General features: G+C 49.6%; 1 protein-coding gene across 1 annotated transcript in view; it reads left to right on the forward strand.

Annotated features, from left to right (window-relative positions):
• The window catches only part of LOC139153215 (microtubule-associated protein 2-like), a 157,849-nt gene that overhangs the window by 87,114 nt on the left and 57,093 nt on the right, over positions 1-13,642 (forward strand). The window contains exons 10-12 of the mRNA XM_070726858.1: positions 1,542-1,613; positions 2,934-3,077; positions 5,590-10,977. Of these exons, the coding sequence (XP_070582959.1) occupies positions 1,542-1,613; positions 2,934-3,077; positions 5,590-10,977 (5,604 nt within the window). The remainder of the gene's footprint in view (positions 1-1,541; positions 1,614-2,933; positions 3,078-5,589; positions 10,978-13,642) is intronic.

Consider the following 13,642-nt stretch of genomic DNA (forward strand, 5'->3'; position numbering starts at 1 on the left):
ATTTTATTTGCATGTAGTAGGGCCACCAGTCCACTTTTATTCCTTCTCCTCTTCCTCCCCTCTTCTCCATCTATCTTCACCCGCTTTCTCCTCCCCCTCCCCTTAACTTTCTCCATTCCTCCATCCATCCATCCTTCCTTCCTTTTTCCCTCCTCCCTTTGACTATCTCCATCCATCTTCTCCTCCTCCCCTCCCCCCTTAACTTTCTCCATCCATCCATCCTTCCTTTTTCCCTCCTCCCTTTGAATGTTTCCATCCATCTTCTCCTCCTCCTCCCGCCTTAACTTTCTCCATTCCTCCATCCATCCATCCACCCATCCATCCATCCATCCTTCCTTTTTCCCTCCTCCCTTTGACTATCTCCATCCATCTTCTCCTCCTCCCCTCCCCCCTTAACTTTCTCCATCCATCCATCCATCCTTCCTTTTTCCCTCCTCCCTTTGAATGTTTCCATCCATCTTCTCCTCCTCCTCCCGCCTTAACTTTCTCCATTCCTCCATCCATCCATCCACCCATCCATCCATCCATCCTTCCTTTTTCCCTCCTCCCTTTGACTATCTCCATCCATCTTCTCCTCCTCCCCTCCCCCCTTAACTTTCTCCATCCATCCATCCATCCTTCCTTTTTCCCTCCTCCCTTTGAATGTTTCCATCCATCTTCTCCTCCTCCTCCCGCCTTAACTTTCTCCATTCCTCCATCCATCCATCCATCCACCCATCCATCCATCCTTCCTTCCTTCCTTCCTTTTTCCCTCCTCCCTTTGAATGTTTCCATCCATCTTCTCCTCCTCCCCTCCCCCCTTAACTTTTCCACCCATCCATCCACCCACCCATCCCTTTTCCCTTCTCCCTTTGACTGCCTCCATTTATGTTCTCCCTCTCCTTTTCCATCCATCCTTTTTTTCTTCCTCCTCCTCCTCATTCCTCTTCTCCTTCTCCAGCTCCCCTTTCTCCTTAGGGTCTTGATGATTTTACCCTTTTGGGTCATGAAACGTCTGCAAGAACCCAGGTCAGAGAGCACCAAGAACCCCACAGTCCTTCCTCCTCCCCCTCCCTCTCCCCCTCCCCCTCCTCCTCCTCTTCTCAGTAGCCCTCTGCCAGCACTGATGATGTTCTCTAGTTGAGTTGTAAAATGTTTGCATGTATTATTCCCGGTACTAAGCTTCGTGATGCTGCAGTTTTTCTTCTTCCTATCGCTAATATATCTGAAGAAGGTTTTATCCTCCTTCTTTAGAGATTTGGCAATTTCTTCCTCTTTTGAGCTTTAGCAGCATATATTATCTGTTTCCCCTCCTTCTGTCTCATTTTATACACCACTCTCTCACCTATACTTCCTCGTCCTTCGTTTCTCCCTTCATACCACCGGGAGCCATCCTTTAAGGCAACGGGTTTCTGGAGATCTGCTGATCGTTTTGGGGTTTATTTTGAGGCCACCAGGTAGAACCATCCCATCAAAGTCTGCCATGATCTTTTCCTGCTAAATATTTCCAAGAACAAAATGTGCTGCGGCTGTGAATCTAATTTTGTCAGTTCCCTCTGCAGATTCTCCCCTGCTGATGGGGTTTGAAACCCCACTTCACCCAAGGTCCCTCCTGCACAAAGGACCTCAAGCAGGTGAGCTGAGTGAGTAGCGGAATTGGGCCACTTCCTTGGGCTGAAGAATTTTAGACTGGAATTTTATTCCAATTTCATTTTAAATGGCTTTTATCAAAGTTTTAGCAATAATTTGTTTCTGGAGCCCTTTGATATGGCCCAACGGCAAGTCACTCAGTCAGCCAGTAAACAAAATTAAACAATGGGGAAGGGGTTTATAAGCTTGCTTGCTTGCTTGCTTGCTTGCTTCCTTCCTTGCTTGCTTGCTTCCTTCCTTGCTTGCTTGCTTCCTTCCTTGCTTCCTCCCTCCCTCCCGCCCTTCCTTCCTTCCTTCCATTCCTTCCTTCCATTCTTTCCTTCCTTCCTTCCTTCCTTCTTCCTTCCCTCCATTCTTTCCTTCCTTCCTTCCTTCCATTCCTTCCTTCCTTGCTTCCTTGCTTCCTTGCTTCCTTGCTTCCTTGCTTCCTTCCATTCTTTCCTTCCATTCTTTCCTTCCATTCTTCCTTCCTTCCATTCTTCCTTCCTTCCTTCCTTCATTCCATTCCTTCCTTCCCTCCATCCCTCCCTTCCTTCCATTCCATCCATTCTTTCCTTCCATTCCTTCCTTCCTTCCTTCCATCCATCCATCCATCCATCCATCCATCCATCCTCCCTCCCTTCTTTCACTCACTCACTCACTCACTCACTCACTCACTCACTCACTCACTCACAGATGGTGTGAAAAGTGGAGCATCCATTTCAATAGCTTGAGACCCCATTTGGAACAATGCTGTGTCCAGTTCTGGAGACCTCACCTACAAAAAGTTATGGATCAAATTGAACGTATCCAAAGACGGGCTACAAAAATGGGGGAAGGTCTTAAGCAGAAAACGTATCAGGAAAGATTTCATGGACTCCATCTGTCTAGTCTGGAGTACAGAAGGGAAATGGGGGACACGATCGAAACATTTAAGTATGTTAAAGGGGTAAATAAGGTTCAGAAGTGTTTTTCATAGGCAAGTGAACCCAAGAACAAGTGGGCACAATCTGAGGTCAGTTGGGGGAAAGATCAGAACTGTGAGAAATATATTATTTGACTGAAAGAGTAGTGGATGCTTGGAACAAACTTCCAGCAGACGTGGTTGGTTAATCCACAGGGACTGAATTTAAATACACCTGGGATAAACATAGATCCATCCTAAGATAAAATACAGGAAATAGTAAAAGGGCAGAATAGATGGACCACGAGGTCTTTTTCTGCCGTCAGTCGTCTACGTTTCTAACATCTCTTTGGGCAAAACCGGCTTGAGCGTAGGAGAAAGTTCTTCCATTTGTGGGTGATCTGGTTTTTGTCTTCCGCAGGCTCAGTGGGACCTATCCTTGGCGAGAAGCCCCACGTAGACTCTCCAAGGCCCTTCGTTGATGAGTCGACATTGGTCAAGGCCAAGGAAATACCTGCCCACGCCGTGGAGCCACCGGCGGGAAAGCTGCCTCCAGAACAAGGAGGTGAGTATCAACGGAGAAGGAGAAGTTGAACCTTCTCAGAAGAAGGACGTTCTCTCCCTTCTTCAACCTTGCAGTTTGTCCACCCTGGCAACTTGCTTTCCTCTTGGTTGCTGAGGAACCTCAAGGCTTCGGCTCCAGAAGGTAGAGATCTTGCAACATCTTCTTCCACCGCTTTCTCTGTGCCCCTGCTGTCCTCGTCCGTTAAAACTGGATGCCCTACCTCAGTTTCCCTGGTCTCTGTGTCCCCCACAGTTCTAGATCCCTTGTTTTGATCTACCTACTTCTGTTGGGTTCCTGAGAATCATTCTGTCTACTTTGCAAAGCCGGACGCTAGGATCCAACACTCTGGGCATCTCCGTTAATGACGTTGGCCTGGACTTGCCATAGGTTGTCCATTGCTCCTCTTAAATGCGTCTTCTCAACTCCGGGATGCATTGGGAGATTCGGATGCCAGCTTCTTGGGCCGCCTTCTGTGGTTGAGTTATAGATTGCGTGGAACTCCAGGGGGAAAAAAAAAGACGTCTTCCCCTTTAAGTTGAGACTTCCTCTCTTCCAGATTCTTAGCACCGGAAAGGAGGTCCAGGTCCAACCCCTTGTCCAAGGCAGGAGACCTTATTATACCAGTGATGGCAAACCTATAGCAAGGGTGCCACAGGTGACATGTAGAGCCATATAGGGTGGCACGCGAGCCGTTGCCCTAGCTCAGCTCCAGTGTGCATGTGTGTGCCAGCCAGCTGATTTTGGCTCGCACGGAGGCTCCGGGAGGGCGTTTTTGACTTCCAGAGAGCCTCCAGGGGGATGGGGAGGGCTTTTTTACCCTTCCTGAGCTCCAGGGAAGCCTGGGGAGGGCGAAACACGAACTTACTGGGCCCACAGAAGTTGGGAAACAGTCCGTTTCTGATTCTAGAGGACCCCTGGGGGGGGGGAGCTGTTTTTGCCCTCCCCAGGTATTGAATTATGGCAGTGGGCACTCACGCATGCGCAATAGAATACACACATTCTTTTCGCACACTGCCTTATATCATCCTGGACAAATGGTTGTCTAGTCCAGTGTTTCCCAACCTTGGCCACTTGAAGGTATCTAGGAAAGTGAACACAAGAACAAGGGGACACAAATCTGAAGTTAGTTGGGGGAAAGATCAAAAGCAACGTGAGAAAATATCATTTCACTGAAAGAGTAGTAGATCCTTGGAACAAACTTCCAGCAGACGTGGTTGGTAAATCCACAGTAACTGAATGTAAACATGCCTGGGATAAACATAGATCCATCCTAAGATAAAATACAGGAAATAGTATAAGGGCAGACTAGATGGACCATGAGGTCTTTTTCTGCCGTCAGACTTCTATGTTTCTATGTATCTGGACTTCAACTCCCAGAATTCCCCAGCCAGCGAATGCTGGCTGGGGAATTCTGGGAGTTGAAGTCCAAATATCTTCAAGTGGCCAAGGTTGGGAAACCCTGGACTACACAACCCCTGTGTATCTTACCTAACTTCTAGTTGTATCTCAGACGTCTCAGATTGCCAGTATGCTGACCTTCTGGAGTGGAGGCTTCTAAGGTCTAGATCCTGGCTAAAGGGATAATAACCTAGATCTGGAAAACCCTTTTTTTAGCAAAGTGGACACGCCCCCCAGCCCTTCCTCAAACCTTCCACCGCTCGATTACAGAGCCCATCATCCCTGCATTGGCGATAGGGAAGCACGTCCGGGCAGTTCATAAAATATACCCAACTGTTCTTCCTGTCGGTGACTACTTCACCTTCAGTCGCAACAACACATGAGCACGTCATAGGTTCAAACTCAATGCTCCAAACCCGACTGCAGAAAATACGACTTCAGCTACAGAGGGTTCGGCGCCTGGAACGCGCTACCGGACTCTGTGGTTTCTCCCCCAAACCCCAAAATCTTTAACCTCAGATTGTCCACAGTCGACCTCTCCCCGTTTCTAAGAGGTTTGTAAGCGGCGTGCATAAGCGCACCGTTGTGCCTACCATCCTACTGTCCTATTGTCTTCTTTTATCATCATTTACTACTTAGGTTATGCTCATACAAACTACAATCCAATACTTGTTCGACAAAACAAACAAACACACACTCCGCTGGCCCCATTCAGTTGCCTAGGCCGGCGGTAGGCGAAGTTGGTTCTTCTATGACTTGTGAACTTCAACTCCCAGAATTCCTGTGCTAGCATGATGGGCTCAGGAATTCTGGGAGTTGAAGTCCACAAGTCACGGAAGAGCCAACTTTGCCCACCCCTGGCCTAGACTCCAACCCAACGCAAGGGATTAATGGGAGTCCTTAAACGAAGAGGATGATGATGATTGTAGTAGATAGGGGAGGTCCAGAAAACCTTAACATGTGATCTAGGCAGGGGTCAGCAGAAATTTAACCCCTTTCCTCCCTAAAAATGACCCACTCTAAGTAGACGTTGCCTGCAGTGTAAACATTGGGAACATGGTTTTTCTTGGTCCGTGGTGGGTTTCTGTCCTTCAGTGACCTTCCTGTATTCCAGGTGGACCTCCCGCCCACATAAGACACGCTCACAAACCCGGTGAGCACCGCAGGTTTGGCAGAGTGAAACCTGTCCAGACAACTCTGGCCGAGACCCCGGAAGACCACCTTGCAGGCTCCCAGGCCCTGAAGAGTCACAGCCCTAAAGGGGGAGACTCCTTTTTCGTGGCCGACTTCGGCTCTGCCGGCGGGACCTCTCCCCGTAGCAGGAGACCCCCGAGGAAGGGGGCCACGGAAGGTTTGAGGGAGCAAGAAGGGTGGGACCTCGACGCCTCGGCCGCCTTGAAGAAGAAGAAGAAGAAAGCGAAGCAGAAGAAAGGGCAGCCACTGCCACGGGGAACCGCGGAAATGTGGGACGGCAACTCGAAGAAGGTCAGAAGCCCTCTGGCCAGTGGCGAACCTCCAAAAGTTCTGCAGGAGGTCACGTGGGCCTCTGCAGAAGTTCTCGGGCAGGAAAGGCTTGGGAAAGGAGAACAACATCAGCATCCTGTGGAGATTGAAGAACCTTCCAAAGTTTCACCGGACCCCACCAGCCTAGAGGAATTGAGTCACACCAAATTATTTGTGGATGACAGCTCGCCGCAGCAGCCCAAAAGTCCAAAGGAAGAGCTTTCTGAGGAGTTGTTTCCAAAGCACCAGGTGGAACAGAAGAAGAAAAAGGAGGGAAGTCTTGTTTCTCCACCTGCTCCCAAAGAAGTGAGTCCCTTTGAGGAACAGAAGAAGAAGAAGGAAGGAAGTCTTGTTTCTCCACCTTCTCCCAAAGAAGTGAGTCCCTTTGAGGAACAGAAGAAGAAGAAGGAGGGAAGTCTTGTTTCTCCACCTGCTCCCAAAGAAGTGAGTCCCTTTGAGGAACAGAAGAAGAAGAAGAAGGGAGGAAGTCCTGTTTCTCCACCTTCTCCCAAAGAAGTGAGTCCCTTTGAGGAACAGAAGAAGAAGAAGGAGGGAAGTCCTGTTTCTCCAACTGGTCTCAAAGAAGTGAGTCCCTTTGAGGAACAGAAGAAGAAGAAGGAGGGAAGTCCTGTTTCTCCACCTGATCTCAAAGAAGTGAGTCCCTTTGAGGAACAGAAGAAGAAGAAGGAAGGAAGTCCTGTTTCTCCACCTTCTCCCAAAGAAGTGAGTCCCTTTGAGGAACAGAAGAAGAAGAAGGAGGGAAGTCCTGTTTCTCCAACTGGTCTCAAAGAAGTGAGTCCCTTTGAGGAACAGAAGAAGAAGAAGGAAGGAAGTCCTGTTTCTCCACCTGGTCTCAAAGAAGTGAGTCCCTTTGAGGAACAGAAGAAGAAGAAGGAAGGAAGTCCTGTTTCTCCACCTTGTCCCAAAGAAGTGAGTCCCTTTGAGGAACAGAAGAAGAAGGAAGGAAGTCTTGTTTCTCCACCTTCTCCCAAAGAAGTGAGTCCCTTTGAGGAACAGAAGAAGAAGAAGGAGGGAAGTCTTGTTTCTCCACCTGCTCCCAAAGAAGTGAGTCCCTTTGAGGAACAGAAGAAGAAGAAGGAGGGAAGTCTTGTTTCTCCACCTGCTCCCAAAGAAGTGAGTCCCTTTGAGGAACAGAAGAAGAAGAAGAAGGAAGGAAGTCCTGTTTCTCCACCTGGTCTCAAAGAAGTGAGTCCCTTTGAGGAACAGAAGAAGAAGAAGGAGGGAAGTCCTGTTTCTGCACCTGGTCCCAAAGAAGTGAGTCCTTTTGAGGAACAGAAGAAGAAGAAGGAAGGAAGTCTTGTTTCTCCACCTGGTCTCAAAGAAGTGAGTCCCTTTGAGGAACAGAAGAAGAAGAAGGAGGGAAGTCCTGTTTCTCCAACTGGTCTCAAAGAAGTGAGTCCCTTTGAGGAACAGAAGAAGAAGAAGGAGGGAAGTCCTGTTTCTCCACCTGGTCCCAAAGAAGTGAGTCCTTTTGAGGAACAGAAGAAGAAGAAGGAAGGAAGTCTTGTTTCTCCACCTGGTCTCAAAGAAGTGAGTCCTTTTGAGGAACAGAAGAAGAAGAAGGAGGGAAGTCCTGTTTCTCCACCTGGTCTCAAAGAAGTGAGTTCTTTTGAGGAACAGAAGAAGAAGAAGGAGGGAAGTCCTGTTTCTCCACCTGGTCTCAAAGAAGTGAGTCCCTTTGAGGAACAGAAGAAGAAGAAGGAGGGAAGTCCTGTTTCTTCACCTGGTCCCAAAGAAGTGAGTCCTTTTGAGGAACAGAAGAAGAAGAAGGAGGGAAGTCCAGTTTCTCCACCTGGTCCCAAAGAAGTGAGTCCATTTGGGGAAAGGGTACAGCTGGAGCCTTCAAAGAATTCGAACGTTGACGCCTCAACTTCTGATAGTTGCTCTGTTATGGGCCAGAAGTTGGAGGTCCAGGCTCCAGAGCCTGTGGTTGCCCATGAGAAGGTTGCTCCAAGCCTTGAAAGGAAAGAAGAGTTGGTGAAGGCACCCAATAAAGTCGAGAAGGTCTTAATGAAGGAGGCCAAGGACAATGTGAGTCGTCCTACTGACACAAAGCTGGGCAAGCCAACCCAAGAAGGGATTTCTTCTCTTCATAAAGACAGAAAAGAAAGCACGGATGCCTCCGAGACCCCCAAAGAAAGACCACAAGATGAAAGATCTGATTTCAGTTCTGCCAAAGCTCCATTCATGGTGGAAACCAAGCCAGATCCAACCCAACCTTTGTTTGCTGCCGAGATCCTTGGTGGCGGCCCAGTGTTTTCCGCCAGCCCAACGGAAGACCTCGTTGTCCACCCTCCAGAACATCCGGACGGTCGCAGGTTGAAACCCGACCAACCCAAGAAAAGAGGCAGTGATGGGAAAAGCAAGAAAGCAAAGCATGTGCCAGAGCTGGAGGACCACATTGGCTTGAGCAAAGCATCAACGGCGGTAGACATTGAAGGCCTGGGCGAAATCGGTTGGACAGTCAGGAACCCAGAAGAGAATTTTTCCACCTCTCTAGGGGTGAGAGAGAAGCCGAAGAAGAGATCTAGCATGGGGAAGAGCAAGAGAAGTGAGGAAAAAAGCTTCTTCAGGCAACCATTTTTCTCTACTGTAGAAGACCACGAGATGTTTGACCCAACCCAACAGAGAGTGGATGAACCCAAAGAAGGGATTACTGTCTTAGCTACCAGCCAGCAGTTGGATAGTGCTACAGACGGCATGAAGCAGCCAGCGCCTCCTTCCGTCACCTTGAGTGAAAACATCAAAGGTTCTCCAGCTCGACCTTCTCAAGGGGTTGACCTTCCTCCGTCAGCGTATCCTTTCATCCTGGAGGCCCCTGGGAAGCAGACGGAAGACCAAATTCTCAAGGTGACAACCGTCCAAGGCCAGGAAATGGGTGGACTGAATCAAAACAAGGGACCTGCTTTGGCCAGCTCTCCTGGAGGAGATCTCGCCTTCCCGTGGACCACCACCAGCAAAACCAAGAAGAGAGGCAGCAATGGGAAAAGCAAGGTGGCTCACAGAGGCTCCTCAAGGGAACCACCACAGGAGAAGATGTCGGACGGGCTTGTGTCCCCAAAGAGAAATGATTCAATGAACGAAGGCTCTTTGGAGGTGAAGAAGAATGAAAGGCTAGAACTTCCAGGTGCCACCCAAGCACAAATCCCTGCTGAAAAACCGCTGGAAACAACAGGAGGAAACAGGGAGAAGAAAGTTGGCTGTGGACAGCTCTCTACTTTGGAGGAGAAAACTGACGTCACTAAGACAGCAGATGTCCTTCAAACCGAAGAAACGCCACCTAAGGGGCAGGAAGCTAGACGAGACGAAGCTGGAGATGGTCCCCCCAAGCCAGATGTTTTCCTCCCTCAACTCCTGGAAGGAATTCAGAAACACGAGACTGATGGGCGAAGTCTCCAAGTTCCTAAGGTCTTGGAGATGAAGGTAGAACACCACCAAGGAGTTAAGATTGAGGAGGTCCTCACCTGTGTTGACACCAAGGAAGAGACATCAGAACATCTCCTCAAGCATCCGGAACCTACAGGCCAGGTTCCTGCAAAGCTCTTTGTTGAGGGAACTTTTGGAGAACAAGAGAAAGGGAACAGTAGACAAGACATGCCTACTTTGGAACAACCCATCGATTTGCTGGGCAGGTCGGACAACAGGACTGTCTTAGAAGATGAGAGGAAGGCGTCCACAACTTCCAGTGAGAAAAGAGATGAGGTCCCTGATCTGCCAAATCTTCAAACCCTGCTTGGAAAACCGGAAAAGAAGAGAGGCGAGAAGAAAAGTAAGAAGACTATCATGGTCCTTCAAGAACCTGTGATGGCCCAACCAACCAAGGAAGACGCCAAGCATGAAGAACGTCATAGTATTGGTGGGCTGAGCTTCGGTGTTGGAGAAACAGAGATTGTAGATGAAAACAGAAATATCAAGAACTTCCCTTCCGGGCACCAACTTCATTGGGAAGAGGACCTTACAAATGTCTTCGACCCCGCTGGACCTCTTGACAATGCCATCTCCAAAACCCAAGGTCTCACCTGCCCGTTTTTAGAACATGCCACCAAGTTGGCCAACGAGGCAAGCCAAGAGCCGTTTTTCCTCCCCAAATTCCTGCCAGGCGCCAAGACGCCAGAGGAGCAAGCGATGCTGGAGGAATTACAGGAGAACCTGGCAAGGCTTGAAGGCCAAGAGGCGGAAGCTTCCCTCATCATGAAAGCTGGAGATGACATCAGGGAGAAGAGGAAGAAGCACAAGCGGAGCCCGGCAGACCGTCTCTTCAAAACTGGAACGCAAAGTGGAGGGACAGACCTTGGGGGCGAAAGACAAGGACTCGGTCCGCCAGAAATGGTGGCGGAGAAGCTAAAGATGACTCCTGAGCTGGTGGTTGACGGTAGTGTCCTCCCTCTGGAAACCCAAACTCTTGAGGAACCCAAGACGGAAGCGTTGACTCTTCAAACTCCAACAACTGTCCTCTTCGGCAGTGGAACGTCAGAGCTGGGAGTGTTAGGAGAAGATAGAAGAGGAGCTGAAGCGAAGTGTCTAGACAGTTCAGGAAGCAAGGCAAGGACAGATAAGGTCCCCAAGAAGGACATCCTGCTGGAGGAAGCGGGAGGACGTGGGCTGCCTGCCGATCGTCTGGCGCCAGGCGACAAGAACCTGTGCGAGATAGGCCTTCTCCTCCAACCAACCAGCAAGGAGGAGGAAGGACAACTTGGAGAAGCGCAAGATGCGCCGACGGAAGCCGGAGAACCACAAACGTCCACTTTTCCAGTGGTCATTGATCATGAGGACCGTGGGCCGCTGGGCGAGACCAAGAAAGCAGGCCGGGCCAAAGCTCCTCCGCCGATGAAAGGCTACATGAGACCCACCAAGTCAAGAGGCCTTCTTCCTCCTCCTCCTCCTCCTCCTCTGTCTACCCCGAAGGATGGAGCTCCTGAACAAGGCCGGAGAAGACCTCTCAAACCCGCCGTCCCACTCCTCCCCAGGCGAGACAAAGGTCTGTGCGTGCGCGCTTGCTTCGTGCATCCTCCATCCAGCTTGGGCGTGTGAGAATGGGCTCCCGTGTTGGTTGCGTTGGCACGAGCACCTAACTTCGTTGGCATGGCCGCGTTCCGGGCTGTCTTGCTTTGTGTCACCGTGCCTAACGGGCCCCATCCTGGAACTGGCCTTGGCAGCTGAGGCCCTGAAGCTTCTCTGTGTACGTCTGTGCGCGCGCTTCTGAGCCTTGTGTGTGTGTGTGTGTTTTGTGGTCACTAATCTTGAACACCCCTGGAGGGAAGGAACCTGGGGGGTGGCAAGAGCTTGCTGGGGCTGTAGGCCCTCTAGTGGAGGAACCTCCTCAGACAGCAGATACCTTCCAGGGAGTCTAGAAGGCCAAAGACTCTTGAGATAACTGGGTTCCACCGTTGACTCTTAGCAACGTAACTTGGAATCTGCCTTCATCCTGTCCTTTTAGGGTAGAGTGGTCACACTTGGCCAATAAAGAATTCCATTCCATTCCATTCTTCTATATTCTGTTCCATTCTATTCCACCCTCCTCCCCTCTCCTCTCCTCCATTCTATTCTATTCCATTCCTCTCTCCTCTCTTCTCTTCTTTTCTCCCTCTCTTCTATTCCATTCTATTCTTCTCTTCTTTTCCTCCCTTCCTCCCTCCCTCTCCTTCCTTTTCTTTCCTTCTTCCTTCCCTCCTTTCCTTCCTTTTTTCTTCCTTCCTTCCATTCTTTCTTCCTTCCCACCTTCTCTTTGCCTCTTCTCTTCCCTTCTCTTCTTTTTTCTTCTCTCTATTCCATTCCATTCTATTCCTCTCCTCTCTCCCTCCCTCTCCTTCCTTCCTTTTCTTTCCTTCCTTCCCTCCTTTCCTCCCTTCCCCTCCCCTCCTCCCTCCCCTCCTCTTATCTTCTATTCCATTCTATTCCTCTCTCCCTCCTTCCTTCCCTCCCTCTCCTTCCTTCCTTTTATTTCCTTCCTTCTTCCTTCCCTCCTTTCCTCCCTTCCCCTCCCCCCTCTCCTCCTCTCCTCTTCTCTTCTATCCCATTCTATTCCTCTCTCCTCTCCTCTCCTCTCCTTCCATTCTGTTCTGTTCCATTCCATTCCACTCCATTCCATATGTTTCCAACCGAAAACCCCAAATGGATTCGGAGGAGCATCTACCTTCTGTAGCAGGAGTCATGGTAGTGAATCAGAAAATTCCACGATCCAACCTTGAAGTAGGTTGTGGGTAGGTTGGGGGGGGGGGGGGGGGGGGGGGAGGATGTCAGTCACCCAGAGTTGCGCGCATCGCTCCATTTCCGCTACTGGTACGGTGTCTCCCCTTCGTGCCCCCTCCCCCCCCATTCTGGTAGGAACCTGACTACTGGTTGTGGGTTTCCCCTTGAATCCAAACATTCTGGGAGCCAGAGGTCCATAATCTCACCAGTCCATGAGTTTCTCCTTCCATCGTGGCCTCCAAACATCTGGAGATGTTTGACGTTGTCCACCTGGCCTGGTTTGGGCCATCTCCTCCTCCTTTTTCAACCCCAGGAGACTCCCGATTCTTATTGAATGAGTTGTGGTCAAGGTGCCACTTTACAGAAAAACTTAGGTCTGAGTCACTAAGCGAAGCATGTGTTTGTTCCGTGTGTGTTTGCGCAGCCCATCCAACAACACCTCTTTTAACATTAGCTTGCATGGAAGGAACTTGCAGGAATTTGTCACCTCTTTGACATCGGTCGCAACCCCCGAAATTTGGCCGCCTTTTGGTGGGGGGTGGGGACAAGTTGTGTTTTCTGCACGCAATTGCTCCTCGGAGTTGTGAGTCTTTGTGAGTTTGTGTGCATGGGGAAGGAAGGTATCAAAAGTAAAAACAACAACAACAAAAATGTTTTAAGACAACGGTGTCCAAAACGGCACCGTCCTGTTTCCTTGCGCAGTGTTGAACAGGCAGTCCTCAACTTGCGACCACAATTTCCGTCGTTAAACGAAGCATCCGTCAGCCTCATTAGATGACCTCTTTCTTACCCCCATTGTTAAGAGCATCCCTTCGGTCAGTCTCGTTGCCAGGGGGGTGGGTATCCCACAGGAGGCTGCCGCTGGTCATAAGGGTGAAAAATGGACCCCAGTCCCTTTCCTCGGTGCCGTTGTCACTTCGAACAGTCACTAAGTGGACTGTTGTAATCTGAGGACTATATGTTGTTGAGCACACTCAAGATAAAAAAGATGGGAGGTTGGGATCTACTGGTTCCAGCTCCCAGTTAGGAACTGGTGTTGGAGCAGACATGGTCACAATATGCACAATGTTTGCCCTGGGTAACACAATTTGGACTTTTGGACTTCCACACCCAGAATTCCCTGCTGGCTAGGGGATTCTGGGAGTTGAAGTCCATCCCTTTTAAAGGACTCTGGCTAGGGGATTCTGGGAATTGAAGTCCGTCTCTCTTATTATTTATTTATTATTTATTTATTGGATTTGTATGCCGCCCCTCTCCGTAGACTCGGGGCGGCTAACAACAATAATAAAAACAGCATGTAAATCCAATACTAAAACAACTAAAAAACCCTTATTTTAAAACCAATCATACCTACAAGCAAACATATCATGCATAAATTGTAAAGGCCTAGGGGGAAAGAGTATCTCAGTTCCCCCACGCCTGACGGCAGAGGTGGGTTTTGAGGAGCTTATGAA

The sequence above is a fragment of the Erythrolamprus reginae genome, chromosome Z, assembly GCF_031021105.1.
Source record: "Erythrolamprus reginae isolate rEryReg1 chromosome Z, rEryReg1.hap1, whole genome shotgun sequence".
Lineage (NCBI taxonomy): Eukaryota > Metazoa > Chordata > Lepidosauria > Squamata > Dipsadidae > Erythrolamprus > Erythrolamprus reginae.